Here is a 16,734-nt window from a genome sequence, read left to right as displayed (position 1 = left end):
TAGTAGAGATGGGGTTTCGCCATGTTGGCCAAACTGGTCTCAAAATCCTGAGCTCACACAGTTTGTCCACCTCTGCCTCTGCCTCCCAAATTGCTAAGATTACTAGGCGTGGGCCACACCGCCCACCCATCTATCACTTTATTTTTATTTATTTATTTTGCGGGGGACGGAGTCTTGCTTTATTGCCCAGGCTAGAGTGCAGTGGCATGATCCCGGCTCACTGCAGCCTTCGCCTCCTGGGTTCAAGTGATTCTCCTGCCTCCTGAGTAAATGGGACTACAGGTGCATGCCACCACGCTGGGCTAAATTGTTTTTGTATTTTTGGTGGAGATAGGGGTTTCACCACGTTGGCCAGGCTGGTCTCAAACTCCTGACCTCAAGTGATTCGCCGTCCTTGGCCTCCCAAAGTGCTGGTATTACAGACGTAAGCCACCACGCCTGGCCCCATCTTTCACTTTAAATCAAAAGGTTAAGCTTAGTGAGGAAGGCATTTTGAAAGCTGAGATAGGCCAGAAGCTAGGCCTCTTGCACCAAAGTTAGACACTTTGTGTATGCAAAGGAAAAGCTCTTGAAGTACGTTAAAAGTGCTAATCTAGTGAACACATGAATGATAAGAAAGCAAAGAAGCCTTGTTGCTGATACAGAGAAAGTTTTAGTAGTCTGGATAAAAGATAGAACCAGCCACAACATTCCCTTAAGCTAAAGCCTAAACCAGAGTAAGACCCTGACTCTCTCCAATTCTTTGAAAGCTAAGAGAGGTGAGGAAGCTCAGAGAGGTGAAGAAAAGTAAAAATCTAACAGAGGTTGGTTCATGAGGTTTAGGAAAAGAAGTTTGTCTCCATAACAAAGTGCAAGGTGAAGCAGCAGGTGCTTGTGTGAAAGCTTCAGCAAGTTATCCGGATGATCTAGCTAAGATAATTGATGAAGGTGGCTGCACTAAACAATAGATTTTCAATGTAGACAAAACAGCCTTTTGTTGGAAGAAGATGCCCTCTAGGACTCCTCTAGAGAGGAGATGACTGGCTTTGAAGATGTAGCTAAGATAAAGTTTCAAAGGACAGGCTGGTTCTTCTGTTAGGTGCTAAGGCAGCTAGTGACTTTAAGTTGAAGCCAATGCGCATTTAACATTAAAAAAATCCTAGGGTTCTTAAAAGTTATGCTAAATGGACTCTGCCTGTGCTCTCTAAGTGGAACAGCAAAGCCTGGATGACATCACATCTCTTTGCAGTATGGTTTACTAAATATTTTTAGCCCTCTGTTGAGACCTACTGCTCAGAAAAAAAAAAAAAAAAAAAAAAGATTCATTTCAAAATATTACTGCTCATTGACAGTGCACCTGGTCAGCCAAGAGCTCTGATGGGGCCAGGTCTGATAACTCACACCTGTAATCCTAGCACTTTGGTAGGCAAAGGCGGCAGGGATCGCTGGAGGCCGGGAGTAGACCGCCATTTCCACAAAAAAAAAAAAAAAAAAACCTCTGATGGAGAGGTACATAGAGATCAACATTGTTTTCATGCCTGCTAACACAACATTCACTTTGCAGCCCATGGATCAAGAAGTAATTTCTCCTTTTAAGTCTTACAATTTAAGAAATACATTTTGTGAGGCTATAGCTGCCATAAATAATGATTCCTCTAATAGATGCTGGTAAAGCAAATTGAAAAACTTCTGAAGGGGGTTCACCATTTTAGATGTCCTTAAGAACATTCCTGATTCCTTGGGAAGAGGTCAGAATGTCTTCATTAACAAGAGTTTGGAAGAAGTCATCTACCCTCATAGATGACTTTGAGGAGATCAAGACTTCTGTAAAGGAAATAACATTGAATGTGGCGGGAGTACTAGAATTTGAAGTGGAGCTTGAAGATTGGACTTAATTGTTGCAATCTCATGAGAAAATGGATAAAGAGTTGCTTCTTACGGATTACCAAAGAAAGTGGTTTCTTGAGGTAGAATCTTCCTGTGAAGATGCTGTGAACATTGTTGAAATGATAGCAAAAGACTGAGAATATTAGATAAACTTAGTTGATGAAGCTGCAGCAAGGTCTGAGAAGGTTGATTTCAATTTTGAAAAAAAGTTCTGCTATGGGTAAAATGCTATGAAACAGCATTGCATGCAACAGAGAAATTTTTAATAGGAGGAAGAGTTAGTCATGGTGGCAGACTTCATTGTTGTCTTATTTTAAGAAATCGCCACAGCTGCCACAACTTCACCACCCACCACCCTATTCAATCAGCAGTCATCATTGTTTAGGCAGGATCCTCCACCAGCAAAGAAATGGACTCACTGAAAGCTCAGATGATTAACATGTTTTAACAATAAAAGTATTTTAAATTAAGATATGTACATTATTTTTTAAGACATAATGCTATTGCACACTTAACAGACTACAGTACAGTGAAAATATAACTTTTATATGCACTGAGAAACAAAAACATTTACATCATTTGCCTTATTGTGATATTTGCTTTATTGTGGTAGTCTGCAACCAAACACACAGTATATCTGAGTATACCTGTATTTTTTTTTAGTTCTGTGCACAACCTTATATTCATTGCATTTTTTCTGTTCAGGTTAACCAGAAATATTTTAGTTGCTTGCAAATGAAATACAGTTGGCCCTTCTTATGTATGGGTTTTGCATCTCTGGATTTAACCAACTGCAGATCGAAAGTATTTGGGGGAAAAATAGCAATACAATAAATAAAAATACGGTATAACAACTATTTACATAGCATTTTCATTGTATTTGATATTACAAGTAATCTAGAGATGATTTAAAGTATATGGGAGGATATCTATGGGTTGTGTGTAAATACTACGCCATTTTATATAAGGGAGTATCCATGGATTTTGGTATTCGTGGGGGTCCTGGAACCAATTTCTGGGGATACCAAGGGATGCTTTTAAGCTTACCCAGTACAGCAGTTAATAGCAGAGTACAGATAGTAGACTCTCAGAATTGATTACCTGGCATAGATAGGGTAGATAGCAGTTATACCCCTTTTGTTATTTCTGGATGAGGATCTACTACATGGTACACAGTAATGAAACTAAGTAATTGCTTTTATTTACTTGGAACCATGGGCTTGTTGAGTACAAGTCTCAGGGAACCCAGTAGCTATTGCCATTGAATAGTTTAAAATGTGTGAGGAATTTGGGGACAGGTGGCTAGAATGGTCTTCTAAAGGCATTGGAGTTTGAGGCAAGAGAATGAACATGGGACTCAGATCTCCAGATTCTTTGTTTCAGCCAAATGAGGGAATTCAGAGGCTTTCTGGTGTTTGAGACGATAGGTCTAGCCTCACTATTACAGTATATTCCTGCTAAAAGGAGTTGGCTAGCTATAATGCTGCTTAGGAAATTAGTGAGGGATTTGGGGGGAATTTGTGTGACATAACAAAAAGAACTTGAGCTTTACAATTTAGTTAGATCTATTTGTCCTGGTTATTAAACTTTTTGCAGTTGGTCAGACTGATGTTGACTCATTGACTTCCTACTAAATTAAATCTGTTGGTAATATATTTGCTGTCAAGCAGGAATAAAATGTGAAATGCCTGCAGTAGTCCTCCATTATCTGTGGTTTCAGTTTTCAGGGTTTCACTTGAGATCAACCGTGGGCTGAAAATAATAAATGGAAAAATCCCAAAATAACACAGAAGTTTTAAATTGCCTCCATTCTGAGTAGACTGGTGGAACCTCATGCTGTCCCACTCTTTCCAGCCTGGGACATGAATCATTCTTTGTCCAGCATCTCAATGTATGTGCTTCCTGCCCATTAGTCCCTTAGTAACCCTCTCAGTTATCAGAGTGACTGTCAAACTGCATCTGTATTGCAGTGCTTCGTTCAGGTCATGCTTATTTTACTTAATAATGGCTCCAAAGATGCTGGCAGTTCAGCTCTGCCAAGGAAAAGCTGTAAAGTGCTTCTTTAAGTGAAAAGGTAAAAGTTGTCAACTTTATAAGGAAAGGAAAATACCATATACTGAGGTTGCTAAGATCTATGTAATAAGATTGAATCTTCTATCCATGAAATCATGAAGAAGGAAAAGGGTTTGGTACTATTAGTGGTTTCAGGCATCCACTGGGGGTGTTGGAATGTATCCCCTGCAGATAAGAGGAGACTATTGTATTTTATAATGTTGTGCCTAGGATTACTTGATGTGTATAAAATGCTCTGGTGTGGAATCTGACACATAGTAAATACTCAGTAAGTGATACTGTTATTAACTGTTGATAGAAAATAATATTCAGCTGTTTATGCAGAGTACTTTTGGCAGTTGTGAAATTGGGTGATCTGATTCTGTAAGACTATTGTCTGAGAGGTCATGGGTGTACTTACTAAGTTGAGCTAGAAAAAGAAAGATAATTTATCTCAGGTTTTAGAATTCCAGTTATAAAATTATATTTCTTTTATAAACACTTGTAGGACTATTCAAAACATTAACTCATTTTATTCTTTTAATAATCCTATGGGGCAGATTGCTTAAATTGTTTGCCCCAAATCAGAAAGCTTTTAAGTAGTAGAGCCAGAATTCAGACTCAGAAAGTCTGTCTTCAGAGTTTGGAACATGTTCATATTTCCTCCCTTTTCCTGCATGCAAAGTGGTGTAATATAAATATGGTTCTGTCCCTTATTTTTTTCTTCACTAGATTCTCTAGGAGTTGTGATGCACATGGTCATATATTTTGTAAATGATTAGCTTCTATGCCTTTTGTTTTTCTTACCTTGATGGATTCAGTAGGACCTCCAGCATAATGTTGAACGAAAGTGGTAATAGTACATACACTCTTTATTATGCCCAATCTTTTTTTTTTTTTTTTTTTTTTTTGAGACGGAGTCTCGCTCTGTCACCCAGGCTGGAGTGCAGTGGCCAGATCTCAGCTCACTGCAAGCTCCGCCTCCCGGGTTCACGCCATTCTCCGGCCTCAGCCTCCCGACTAGCTGGAACTACAGGCGCCTGCCACCTCGCCCAGCTAGTTTTTGTATTTCTTAATAGAGACGGGGTTTCACTGTGTTAGCCAGGATGGTCTCGATCTCCTGACCTCGTGATCCGCCCGTCTCGGCCTCCCAAAGTGCTGGGATTACAGGCTTGAGCCACCGCGCCCAGCCTATTATGCCCAATCTTAAAGAGAGTGCTGTGATTTGTTCTAGTAAATAAATCTGATGTTTAAAAATGTAGATTTTTTTTTTTTCAAGTAACCCTTTACCAGATTAAGGACGTTCACTTCTCTTCTTAGTGAATAAGAGGCGTTTATTCTTAAACCACATACTTGTTTCCTTTTTTTTTTCCTTGATTTATGGGACTATAATGGTTTCACATAAACACTTGTTTAATGGTCTTTTGTTTTTAACTATTCTAGTGGGTGCAAAATAGTATCTAATTGTGGTTTTATTTTATGTATCCCAACTCACTGATGAGATTGAGTATCTTCACATATTTGTTTGGTATTCTTATTGATAAAGTGCCTATTCAACTTTCGTGTCCATTTTGTTATTGGATTGTCTGATTGTTTTACTGTTTTAAATGTCTCATCTGTTGCTTGCCTTTATCTTTCTCAATAGTGTCTTGACAAATAGATGGATTTAATGTAATCCAACTCTTATTGTTTATGGTTACGCTGTGTTTAAGAAATCCATCTCTATCTTGAGATTATGAAGAAACTCCCCTGTGTTATGTTTTAGAGGTTTTATAGTTTAGCTGTAAATATATAAATTTACAATCCACCTGGAATTAATTTTTATGGCTAATGATAGGTATCTTACTCATGGGTTATAGGTGGTAATGTTGAAACCATCAGCGATCCCCACACTTTGGCCAACTCCAAAACTCTAATCCCAGACTCCTTAGGGAGACAAATTTGAGGTTCCTGCCCATCTCCTCCTTTGGTGACCCTGTGACAAAACTTTCTCTGCTGCAACCTGATAGCTCAGCATATTAACCTGCCGTGTGCATCAGGCAGTAAAACCTATTATTGTTACAATGGTTTCTTTGCACTTGAATATTTGGTTGTCTCAGCATTTTACAAAGGAGACTGACCTTTGCCCTTTGCTTTCCAGTGTTACCGTTCCAATGAATCAAGTAATAGGTGGGATTTCTGGACTATTTGTTTTCTTTCTTTCTTTTTTTTTTTTTTTTTTAATTGTCCTTTGTACCAATACTACACTGACTTAATTACTGTAGCTTTATAGTGACATCCAGTAGAATAAGCCCTCTTTTTTCAAGAATGTTTGTCTATTTATGATTCTTTGCATATATATATTAGAATCAACTTGTCAAAGTTCCACAAAAATGTCACTTGGAATTTTCACTGAAACTGTATCTATAGATTACTTTGGGAAAAAAATATTCATACTATACCATCTTCCTATCTGTAAACATGATCTGTCCCTCTCATCATCTTTAATGTCTCTAATAATGTTTTGTAATTCTATCCTCAGAGATCTTATACATCTTTCATTAGCTGTATCTTATTCCTGTGAATTTTATGGGTTTTGCTGCTATTGTAAATGACACAATTACGATTTTTTCATTTCTAACTTTTTGTTGCTGATTGTATTTTGTACAGAGTGAGACTCCATCTCAAAAAAAAAAAAAAGAAGGATGTTTTTGTCCCTGACAAGACAATAAGAATAAAAAATCAAGTTAATCTATCCTGTGAGAAACAGAAATTGTAACAATATGTGACTCAAATCACAGCAAGAAAAGTCTAGGCCCCTAGTCCACTTTGAAAAAGGGCAAACTGAATGGTTGTTGAATTTTATCAGTTTTTATCCTTTTAGTGAATGAATAAAAAGGATTTTTTTCTCTCTTTTCTGTGAACATGAATTACCTGAGTGGTTTTTCAACTTTGAACTTTACAACCTACCTTGTTTATGATTATTTATATTGCTGTATAGAATGTCTTAATATTTTGTTGAAGATTTTTACATTTATGTTCGTGAGATTGGTTTACAACTCCATTTGAAATGTCGTTGTCAGTTTTTCTGCTAACGTATTTTGGCTTCATAAAACAGGCTGGAGCACGCTTTGTTGTTGTTCCCTCTTTTCTGGAAAAATGTATAGATTTGGTATTATTTCTTCCTTGAATGTCTAATGGAAATCACCTTTGAAAGACACCTGGGTTTAGAATTTTCTTTGTGGGAAGGTTTTAAGTGAACAGAAAATCTGAAAGAATGGAATGATGAGCAAGTATATTTTTGCTACTTAGAGATTGAGTTTAACAGGAACCTTTTATCATAATTCTTTCATATCTTCTTGTTCATATATATACATGCAAAACTTTTTTGGGAGGGCATTAACTTTTCAAATAGCCATCTTTGTGTCATTTCACTCCTAAATACTTCAATATGTCCATCCAAAAAAAAGGTTACCTATATAATCTATATAATCCATTAGCACACCTAAGAAAATTATCAACTCTCTAATATTATCTAACATATGCTCTTGAATCAGATTATCTTAGTTGATTCCAAAATGTCTTTTTTTGGTTAGTCTTTTCAGATCAGCTCTGGTAAGGTTCATGCATTGCATTTGGTTGTAATGTTTGCTTAGTCTTTTAAATCTAAAACAATCTCCCCATCTCTCTTTTTATTTTTTATTTATTTTTATTATGATTATTTTTTTTTTTCCGAGACAGAATCTCACCCTGTGGCCCAGGCTGGAGTGCAGTGGTGTGATCTTGGCTCACTGCAGCCTCCCTCGTAGATGGGATTACAGGTATGCGCCACCACACTCAGCTGTGAGGCTTCACCATGTTACCTAGGCTGGTCTTGAACTCCTGACCTCAGGTGATCTGCCTGCCTCAGCCTCCCAAAGTGCTGGGATTACAGGCGTGAGCCAGTGCACCTGGCCTCTGCATCTTTATTTCTGCAATGACATGAAGTGATCAGAACACTTAAAATGTCTCACATTCTGCAGTTGTTTGATCATTTCCTTTTGATGTTTGCCTCCTAGAGTTTTGTGTAAATTGGCTCGATTATATCCAGGTTACACAGTTTAGACAAAAAATTACTTCAGTGGATGGTATGTACTTCATAGTACAGACAAACAGAAGCACAAAATGAGAGTCTGTGTCACTATTAGTGATTTATTAGTTCACATTCTTTTCTAAAAGAGTTTTCTCTACTAGTGATGAACTATAGTGCCTCCTGAAAAGAAAGGTTAAGTAAATGTAATTTTCCCGCTTTACTAGTTTTGGGAATAAGGATTTATGTACAGATAGTCTCTGATTTACAGTGGTCTAATGTAAGATTTTTCAGCTTTACAGTGGTGTAGATAGAAGTGATAAACGTTCAGTATGCTACTTGACTTCGAGGAGCATCTGTAATAATCCCCTCCTGAGGTACCAAATGGGGCTTTTTTACCGTTTCTCCATATTCATTGTGGATTCATGGACTTTTTATACTCATTGTGTTACCAGTTCTTTTTTGATTGCCAGATCATCTCAAATTTAGCTAGTGGGAACACCTCCAGGTTGTCTCCTGTGTCCTTATAACACATCTCCATTAGTCTTTGAGTGCTTCCTTAATTTTTGACACAAAGATTGTGTGGGCTTTTAATTTTATACAAACAGCAACTTTACTTGAAACTTTTAGTTAAAAATCTGAAAATACTATAAGCTTTCAAAAGATTTCAGAAGTCCAGCCAGGCGGGGTGGCTCATGCCTGTAATTTCAGCACTTTTGGAGGCGGAAGCGGGCGGATCACCCGAAGTCAGGAGTTGGAGACCAGCCTGGCCAACGTGGGGAAACCCTGTCTCTACTAAAAATACAAAAATTAGCCAGGCGTGGTGATACTCGTCTGTAATCCCAGCTGCTTGGGAGGCTGAGGCAAGAGAATTGTTTGCACCAAGAAGGCAGAGGTTACTGTGAGCTGAGATTGCACCACTGCACTCCAGCCTGGGTGACAGAGCAAGAGTCTGTCTCAGGAAAAAAAAAAAAAAAAAATTCCAGAAGTCCAAAAAAATCATCTGGAACACTCAAGGATGGAATAAAAGTAAATATCAGTAATGAAGAGGCTGCCATTTTTCTGTTCCTCAATTCCTGGGAAGAAAACCACTAGTGCTTACTATTGTTAAGAGTATAGCCAAACTCTGCTTTCAAAACACAGAAGTTTATAGTAGGTCATCTGAGAAGTTCCCCCCACTTAATTATGGGGAAGGAGAGATTGTTACCATTCAGACTGGAGCATAATCAGCCCTTAACACTGTATCACTCTGCTTTGACAAAAGCACCTTTTAATACACAATACCTTTTATATCCTAATAAAAAAGGAAGAAAGATTGCTTCCCCACCCCATTGCTGTTCTAGGGTTAACTTATTAATCTTATTGTTATGTGAGCACTTTATTATACACCTCATCCAAAACTTATATCTAAAATATTTGTACCGAAATCTTAATTTCAGTATTAAGTCAACAAGCTAGATGAAAAATTTTATAAGTCGGGATTTAAGATGTTTATTTAAAAAACAATATATGTTAGAGGAGATGGGGTTAAAAACAAAGCACATTCAGTTGGAATACATGTTTTTACAGTGAGTAATGGAATCGTGGATAAAGTTCTTCAAACAACTATGTGCTTCTGTTTACTAAATAACATGGGTCTGAGGGAAGAAACCGTTCTCTTATATCCATTTACAAGCTCTACATCAAAGGTATGAGTGATATTTGGTGAGTGCTCAAGAGATCAGTAGCTCATAAGGCAGAATCCTAAGAGATGTGACTTTGCCTTTTTGGCTCACATTCATCTTTCCAGCCTTGGATCCCTTCTGCTTTCCTAGAATAACATCAGGTATTTGTTAGAGGAGGCGTTGAATTTCTTTCCATCCTCACTAATACCCCCATAGTGCACTGTGCAGATCCAACTATACTTTGGGTTAGAGCACTCCCATTTTCCGGTGGCAACAAATAGACTGTTTATACTGGAGAGTGGAACAGTTTTTTGCATCTTTATCCCATTTTTAAAAAACAGCAAAAGTTATTTCCAGGTTAACATAATGATAGGGTAATAATGGTTGAATTTTTTCTTGACAGTTTACATTGTCTTCCTTATAACTCAAGCTTTTCTCAAAGCTTGCTTTGTTTCTTTCATTTAATGGTTTTGGTTGTTCTCTCCTGATTTTCTTATTTTTTGTAATGCTATTTAATAATTCTAGATTTTGCTGGTTTTTTTAACTTTTTAATTTTTTTTTAATTTTTTTGAGACGGAGTCTCGCTCTGTTTCTTAGTATGGAGTGCAGTGGCACAATCTCTGCTCACTTCAACCTCCGCCTCCTGGGTTCAAGCATACCTCCTGCCTCATCCTCCCAAGTAGTTAGAATTACAGGTGTGTGCCACCATGCCTAATTTTTGTATTTTTTTAAGATAATTCTTTCTTTTTTTTTTTTTATTATTGTACTTAAAGTTCTAGGGTACATGTGTCAACATGCAGGTTTGTTACCTAGGTATACATGTGCCACGTTGGTTTGCTGCACCCATCAACTGGTCATTTACATTAAGTATTTCTCCTAATGCTATCCCTCCCCCAGTCCCCCACCCCACGACAAGCCCCAGTGTGTGATGTTTCCCGCCCTGTGTCCATGTGTTCTCATTGTTCAACTCCCACCTGTGAGTGAGAATATGCAGTGTTTGGTTTTCCGTCCTTGTGTAATTTTTGTATTTTTAGTAGAGACGGGTTTTGCCATGTTGGCCAACTAGTCTTGAACTCCTGACCTCAAGTGATTTGCCCACCTCAGCTTCCTAAAGGGCTGGGATTATAGGCGTGAGCCACTGTGGCTGGCCTTGCTATTTTTTTTTTTTTTAACTGACTTTTTCCCTTTAAGTTTTACCCTGGCTCTTATTGAGGTCCTTGGTGTCTCTTTTTTACTTTCATATTTTCAACTTACATATTCTTATTTCTTTAGCTATTCTCAGGCTGATTCCCATAAGTGAATTTTTTTTTTTTTTTTTGAGATGGAGTTTTACTCTTGTTACCCAGGCTGGAATGCAATGGCATGATCTCTGCTCACTGCAACCTCCGCCTCCCTGATTCAAGCGATTCTTCTGCCTCAGCCTCTCAAGTGGCTGGGATTTTATGCATGAGCCACCACGCCTGGCTAATTTTTTTATTTTTAGTAGAGATGGGGTTTCTCCATGTTGGTCAGGCTGGTCTTGAACTCCTGACCTCAGGTGATCTGCCCATCTCAGCCTCCTGAAGTGCTGGGATTACATGTGTGAGCCACTGCACCCAGCTCTTTTTTTTTTTTTTGACAAGGAATTTCACTCTGTCACCGAGGCTGGAGTGCAGTGGCTTGATCTCAGCGCACTGCAACCTCCGCCTCCTAGGTATAAGCGATTCTCCTGCCTCAGCCTCTGGAGTAGCTGGGATTACAGACACCTGCCACTATGCCTGGCTAATTGTTCTATTTTTAGTAGAGACAGGGTTTCACCATGTTGGCCAGACTGGTTTCGAACTCCTGACCTCAGGTGATCCACCCACCTCGGCTTCCTAAAGTGCTGGGATTACAGGCACGAGCCACTGTGCCTGGCCCCATAAATTAATATTTAAATATGAATATACAGCTTTCACTCCACCAATATGACTGTATACATATATGTATAGTTCCAGTCTACATTTCAAGTACAGTAATTCTACTTTAAAATCCTTATGTCATTACCAAAGTCTTTCCTATCTAGATCCAAATCCAACATCTTCTGCCCCAAACCAGCTTCCCTTCTTAACATTCCCATTCTCTGTATCCTTATCTCAAAATTTTTCATCCTCAAACTGGCACCGAGGCTTTTTTTCAATTTTTAGAATGCTCTTTGGATTTGCTTATCTAGGCAAGTCACTGCTAAAGCCTAAGAAATGATATCAAGGGCCGGGAGCAGTAGCTCATGCCTGTAATCCCAGCACTTTGGGAGGCTGAGGTGGGCAGATCACCTGAGGTCAGGAGTTCGAGACCAGCCTGGCCAACATGGTGAAACCCCATCTCTAAAAAATACAAAAAGGCAGCGGGGCGTGGTGGTGCATGCCTGTAGTCCCAGCTACTCAGGAGACTGAGGCAGGAGAATCGCTTGAACCCAGGAGGCGGAGGTTGCAGTGAGCCAAGATTATGCCACTGCACTCCAGCCTGGGCGACAGAGTGAGACTCCGTCTCAAAAAAAATATCAAGATGCTTGTAGCAAATGATTGTGAGGAGAATGGTGTTAGCCACAGGCAAACCTCACATCTGCTGATGACCACATACCTATCCATGGTGCTCCTGGAGAATAATTTCTACTTTTTTCACCTTCAAATAAAACCTTTTTTCGCTTTTAGGGTCAGGGTCTTTGTCATCCAGGTTGATCATAGGTCACTGCAGTCTTAAGCTCCTGGACTCAAATTATCCTCCTACCTCAGCCTTCTGAGTAACTAGGGCTACAGATACACACAACCACACCAGGCTAATTTTTTTAAGTATTTTTTTTTAGAGATGAAGATCTCATGTTGCCTAGGCTAGTTTCGAACTCTTGGTCTCAAGCAATCCTCTTCCTTCTGTCTCCCAGAGTGCTGGGTTTGCAGAGTAAGCCTGGCCAAAATTTCGTGTAATTGTCATCTTGTTGGTAGATTCTCAAGATGGAATTCTGTTGGCAGAGGAGTATATAGAATATGCTTCTATTCCCTGCTATACATACAGGGGAATAATTAAAAGATGGGATGGCATGGACTATCAGCAGGCAATATCCAGCACAGACTCTCAATTCCTAATCAGAACAGATATAAATTCTTTAGTTCAGATCATATGGCTTTGCATATTTGACACTTTACCTGACCAGCCATATCTTTTACTGTACATCAATACAAGTCACAGAGACACACACACACATATTGTTAACATTTTTGCCCCGTGATTTGTGCTCTGCCTTACATTTGAATTGTCCTTTCTCTTTTTTTTTTAAACACACACACCCTCGGCTCATGGTTTGTGCCTTAATTTTGCCATTAATTCTACCTCCCTGATTTTTCTTCCATCAGAACTACTACCGTGTTTAAAAGTTAATACCATAAAAATTAGTGTCTGTCTCCCACTAGAAAGCTTCTTGAAAGCAAGGACCTTATCTTATTTATCAATCTATTTTGACCATATAGAAAAGAATCTGACACATAGTACTTAATATTTACTGGATGAATGAATATCAGTTTTTTTTGTTTTTGTTTTTGTTTTTTGATAGGGAGTCTTGCTCTGTCGCCCAGGCTGGAGTGCAGTGGCACAATCTCGGCTCACTGCAAGCTCCGCCCCCCCCGGGTTCTCGCCATTCTCCTGCCTCAGCCTCCTGAGTAGCTGGGACTACAGGTGCCCGCCACCGCACCTGGCTAATTTTTTGTACTTTTTAGTAGAGACGGGGTTTCATGTTGTTAGCCAGGATGGTCTCGATCTCCTGACCTCGTGATCCGCCCGCCTTGGCCTCCCAAAGTACTGGGATTACAGGCTTGAGCCACCGCGCCCGGCCGAGTATCAGTTATTAGTAAGGAATTGATCATATGGTGTATCTATAAAATGTAATCCATTCAGCCCACCTAAAGTATTGAAATAAAGCTATATATGCTCTGATACAGAAAGATGTCTCTGATTTTTTTTTTTTTTTTTTTTTTTTTTTTTTTTGAGATAGAGTCTCACTCTGTTGTCCAGGCTGGAGTGCAGTGGTGCAATCTCAGCTCACCGCAACCTCCGCCTCCTGGGTTCAAGAGATTCTCCAGCCTTAGCCTCCCGAGTAGCTGAGATTACAGGCATGCACCACCACACCTGGCTAATTTTTGTATTTTTAGTAGTGATGGGGTTTCACCATGTTGGCCAGGCTGGTCTCGAACTCCCAGCCTCAGGTGATACACCTGCCTCTGCCTCCCAAAGTGCTGGGATTACAGGTATGAGCCGCCACTCCCGGCCAATAATTTTAAGTGATTATATATCTATATATGTTTCTGTATACTTAGATGACAGTAGGGAAAATACGTACTAATAACGTTAAGTACCTAGAATGTTGTATGGAAGGTGAATATGTTCTGTATTTTTGTGTTTGAATGTTTTAAACAAGTGTAGTAGTCCTCCCTAGCCACAGTTTTGCTTCCCATGGTTTTGCATGCTGTTTTTAGTTACCCATGGTACAGTATAATAAGATTTTGAGAGAAAGGGACCACATTTACATAAATCTTATTACAGTAATTGTTATAATTGTCCAGTTTTATTACTAGTTACTATTTCTTACTGTGCCTAATTTATAAATTAAACTTTATCACAGGTATGTGTGTATAGGAAAAAGCACAGTATATATAGTTCTCAGTTTAGGCTTTCCACAGTTCCAAGCATCCATTGAGGGTCTTGAAACGTTCCCCACAGACAATGTGGGATTACTCTGTGTGTGTGTGTGTGTGTGTGTGTGTGTGTGTGTGTGTGTGTGTGTATGCATATATATACACATAAAATTTATATATACACTATATATATTTTATATATATATGTAGTATATATTTTTTTAATGAAAATAGAGTTTAAGAAGCCGGGGCAGGCGCGGTGATATGCCTGTAAGCATTTTGGGAAGCCAAGGCAGGTGGATCATTAGGTCAGGAGTTTGAGACCATCCTGGCCAACGTGGTGAAACTCCGTCTCTACTAAAAATACAAAAAAGCCAGGCGTAGTGGCAGACGCCTGTAGTCCCAGCCACTTGGGAGGCTGGGGTAGGAGAATTGCTTGAACCCAGGAAGCAGAGGTTGCAGTAAGCTGAGACCAGCCACTGCACTCCAGCCTAGGTGACAGTGAGACTTTGTCTCAAAAAGAAGCAACTCATATAAATACCTTGTTTGTGTATTATTTGGGGTCTCCCTAAGTAGAATGGTATTGGGTAAATATTCAAGAAACTTTTCTCTTAAAAAATTTTCTTTTTTCATTATAGAGACATATGTTCTCACTTTTTTAAAAAGCATACAAAATATAATATAGAGAATTACATGGAGCACAATATTAAAATTTTCTCTTCAACCTTCCTCTTCCTGCCTTGCCACCCAGTCACATTCATAGGAAGCCAGTTAAATTGTTAAACCACTTAGATTTATTTATTTATTTATTTATTTATTTATTTTGAGTCTCTCTGTGTCACCAGGCTGGAGTGCGGTGGTGCGATCTCGGGTCACTGCAACCCCCATCTCCCTGGTTCAAGTGATTCTCCTGCCTCAGCCTCCCAAGTAGCTGAGATTAGAGGCGCCTGCCACCACACCCAGTTAGTTTTTGTATTTTTAGTAGAGTTGGGGTTTCACCACGTTGGCCAGGATGGCCTCGATCTCTTAACCTCGTGATCTGCCCGCCTTGGCATCCCAAAGTGTTGGGATTATAGGTGTGAGCCACTGCACCCGGCCCATATAGGTATTTTTTATGTGTATGCACAAATAAAACCTTTTCTCAGATTTGCCCTTTAAAATAAAAACTCAACATTATGTATCTGGGCATTTGTTCATCTCTGAACATACATGTTTATGACATTCTTTTTAATGGCTATGTGGTAATTCATTGTAGTGGTGTGTACTATAATTTCTTTAACCAGAGATTTTTCTAATTAAATTTTCTTTTTTCTTACAGAGGAATATCTCCATCCCAATTTAATATTAACAAAATAGTACATTTCATTTTATGATCCAAACTTTGGCATATTACTGTTCCTCTATGGCATATTACTATTTCTCTATTTTATTGTGTATTTCCCTCTAATGGTTTTGGCCTTGTTTTTATGTATTTCAGGTCTGCGGATCAATGGAGAGCTAATCACTGCCTACCCACAAGTGGTGGTAGTCAGAGTACCAACCCCTTGGGTGCAGAGTGATAGTGACATCACTGTTTTGCGCCATCTAGAGAAGATGGGATGCCGGTTAATGAACCGACCTCAAGCCATCCTGAACTGCGTTAATAAGTTCTGGACATTTCAAGAGTTAGCTGGCCATGGTGTTCCTCTGCCAGATACTTTCTCTTATGGTGAGCCTACTAAAGAGCATGCATAGCCTAAATATTAACCACGGATAGTTTAATAGGATAAATTTACAGACATGAAAGAACATCTTATAGAAGTGACTTTCAGTTTTAACACACTGGACAGGCTAATTACAAATCATATCTTAAGATTTGTTTCATATTATGGGGGAAAATAGGGTTAACAAACTTTCAAGATTAAAAGTATTTTAGGTTTTACAAGCCATGAGTTCTCTGGTAACCCTCAGTAATGCTGTTGTAACATGAAAGCTGCTATAGACAATGCTTAAACAAATGAGTAGTTTTGTTCCAATGAAACTTTATTATAAAAACAGCCAATAGGTCAAATTTGACCCGTAGGCCTTAGTTTGCCAACCTCTGTGGTAAAAGATAATAGAATTTTATGACATTAATTTTTCGTTTTCTTCATTACCATTTTGATAACGCAAATATTTTAATGTTTTTAAAGAAAGTAACACTTTAGTAGGTATGCTTTAAAACAGTGCTTTCAAACTTCTGGTAAAAGGGGTTTTTTTTTTTTTTTAAAGATCAATCTGTGGTAGATTAATACTCGTGTAAAATATAATAAAACGATCACAGCAGTGCCAGATTGCTATAAAAGCTTCTGCTGCCTACCCTTTTGTATTTATCTGACCGCATAACAGTAGTGAACAAGTCCTATACAGGCACAGGTTGCAGGACCACATTCTGAGTAACACTGCTCTAAACAACATTTTGCTAATGTATTTCCTGCCTTTAATT

The 16,734-nt window shown here is 38.8% G+C and overlaps 1 protein-coding gene across 50 annotated transcripts in view; it reads left to right on the top strand.

Moving 5' to 3' along the window:
* Positions 1 to 16,734, top strand: part of RIMKLB (ribosomal modification protein rimK like family member B) — a 104,681-nt gene that overhangs the window by 61,433 nt on the left and 26,514 nt on the right. For all 50 annotated transcript variants that reach the window (XR_012420023.1, XR_012420018.1, XR_012420022.1 and 47 more), the window contains one exon: positions 15,748 to 15,978. Coding sequence is in view for 19 of the 50 variants with exons in the window: in XM_074006280.1 (XP_073862381.1) it covers positions 15,748 to 15,978 (231 nt within the window). In the remaining 31 variants the exon portion in view is untranslated. The remainder of the gene's footprint in view (positions 1 to 15,747; positions 15,979 to 16,734) is intronic.

The sequence above is a fragment of the Macaca fascicularis genome, chromosome 11 (assembly GCF_037993035.2).
Source record: "Macaca fascicularis isolate 582-1 chromosome 11, T2T-MFA8v1.1".
In the NCBI taxonomy this organism is placed as follows: domain Eukaryota; kingdom Metazoa; phylum Chordata; class Mammalia; order Primates; family Cercopithecidae; genus Macaca; species Macaca fascicularis.
The sequence above is the reverse complement of the archived record's forward strand: the minus strand, read 5'-3'. Positions and strand labels throughout refer to the sequence as shown.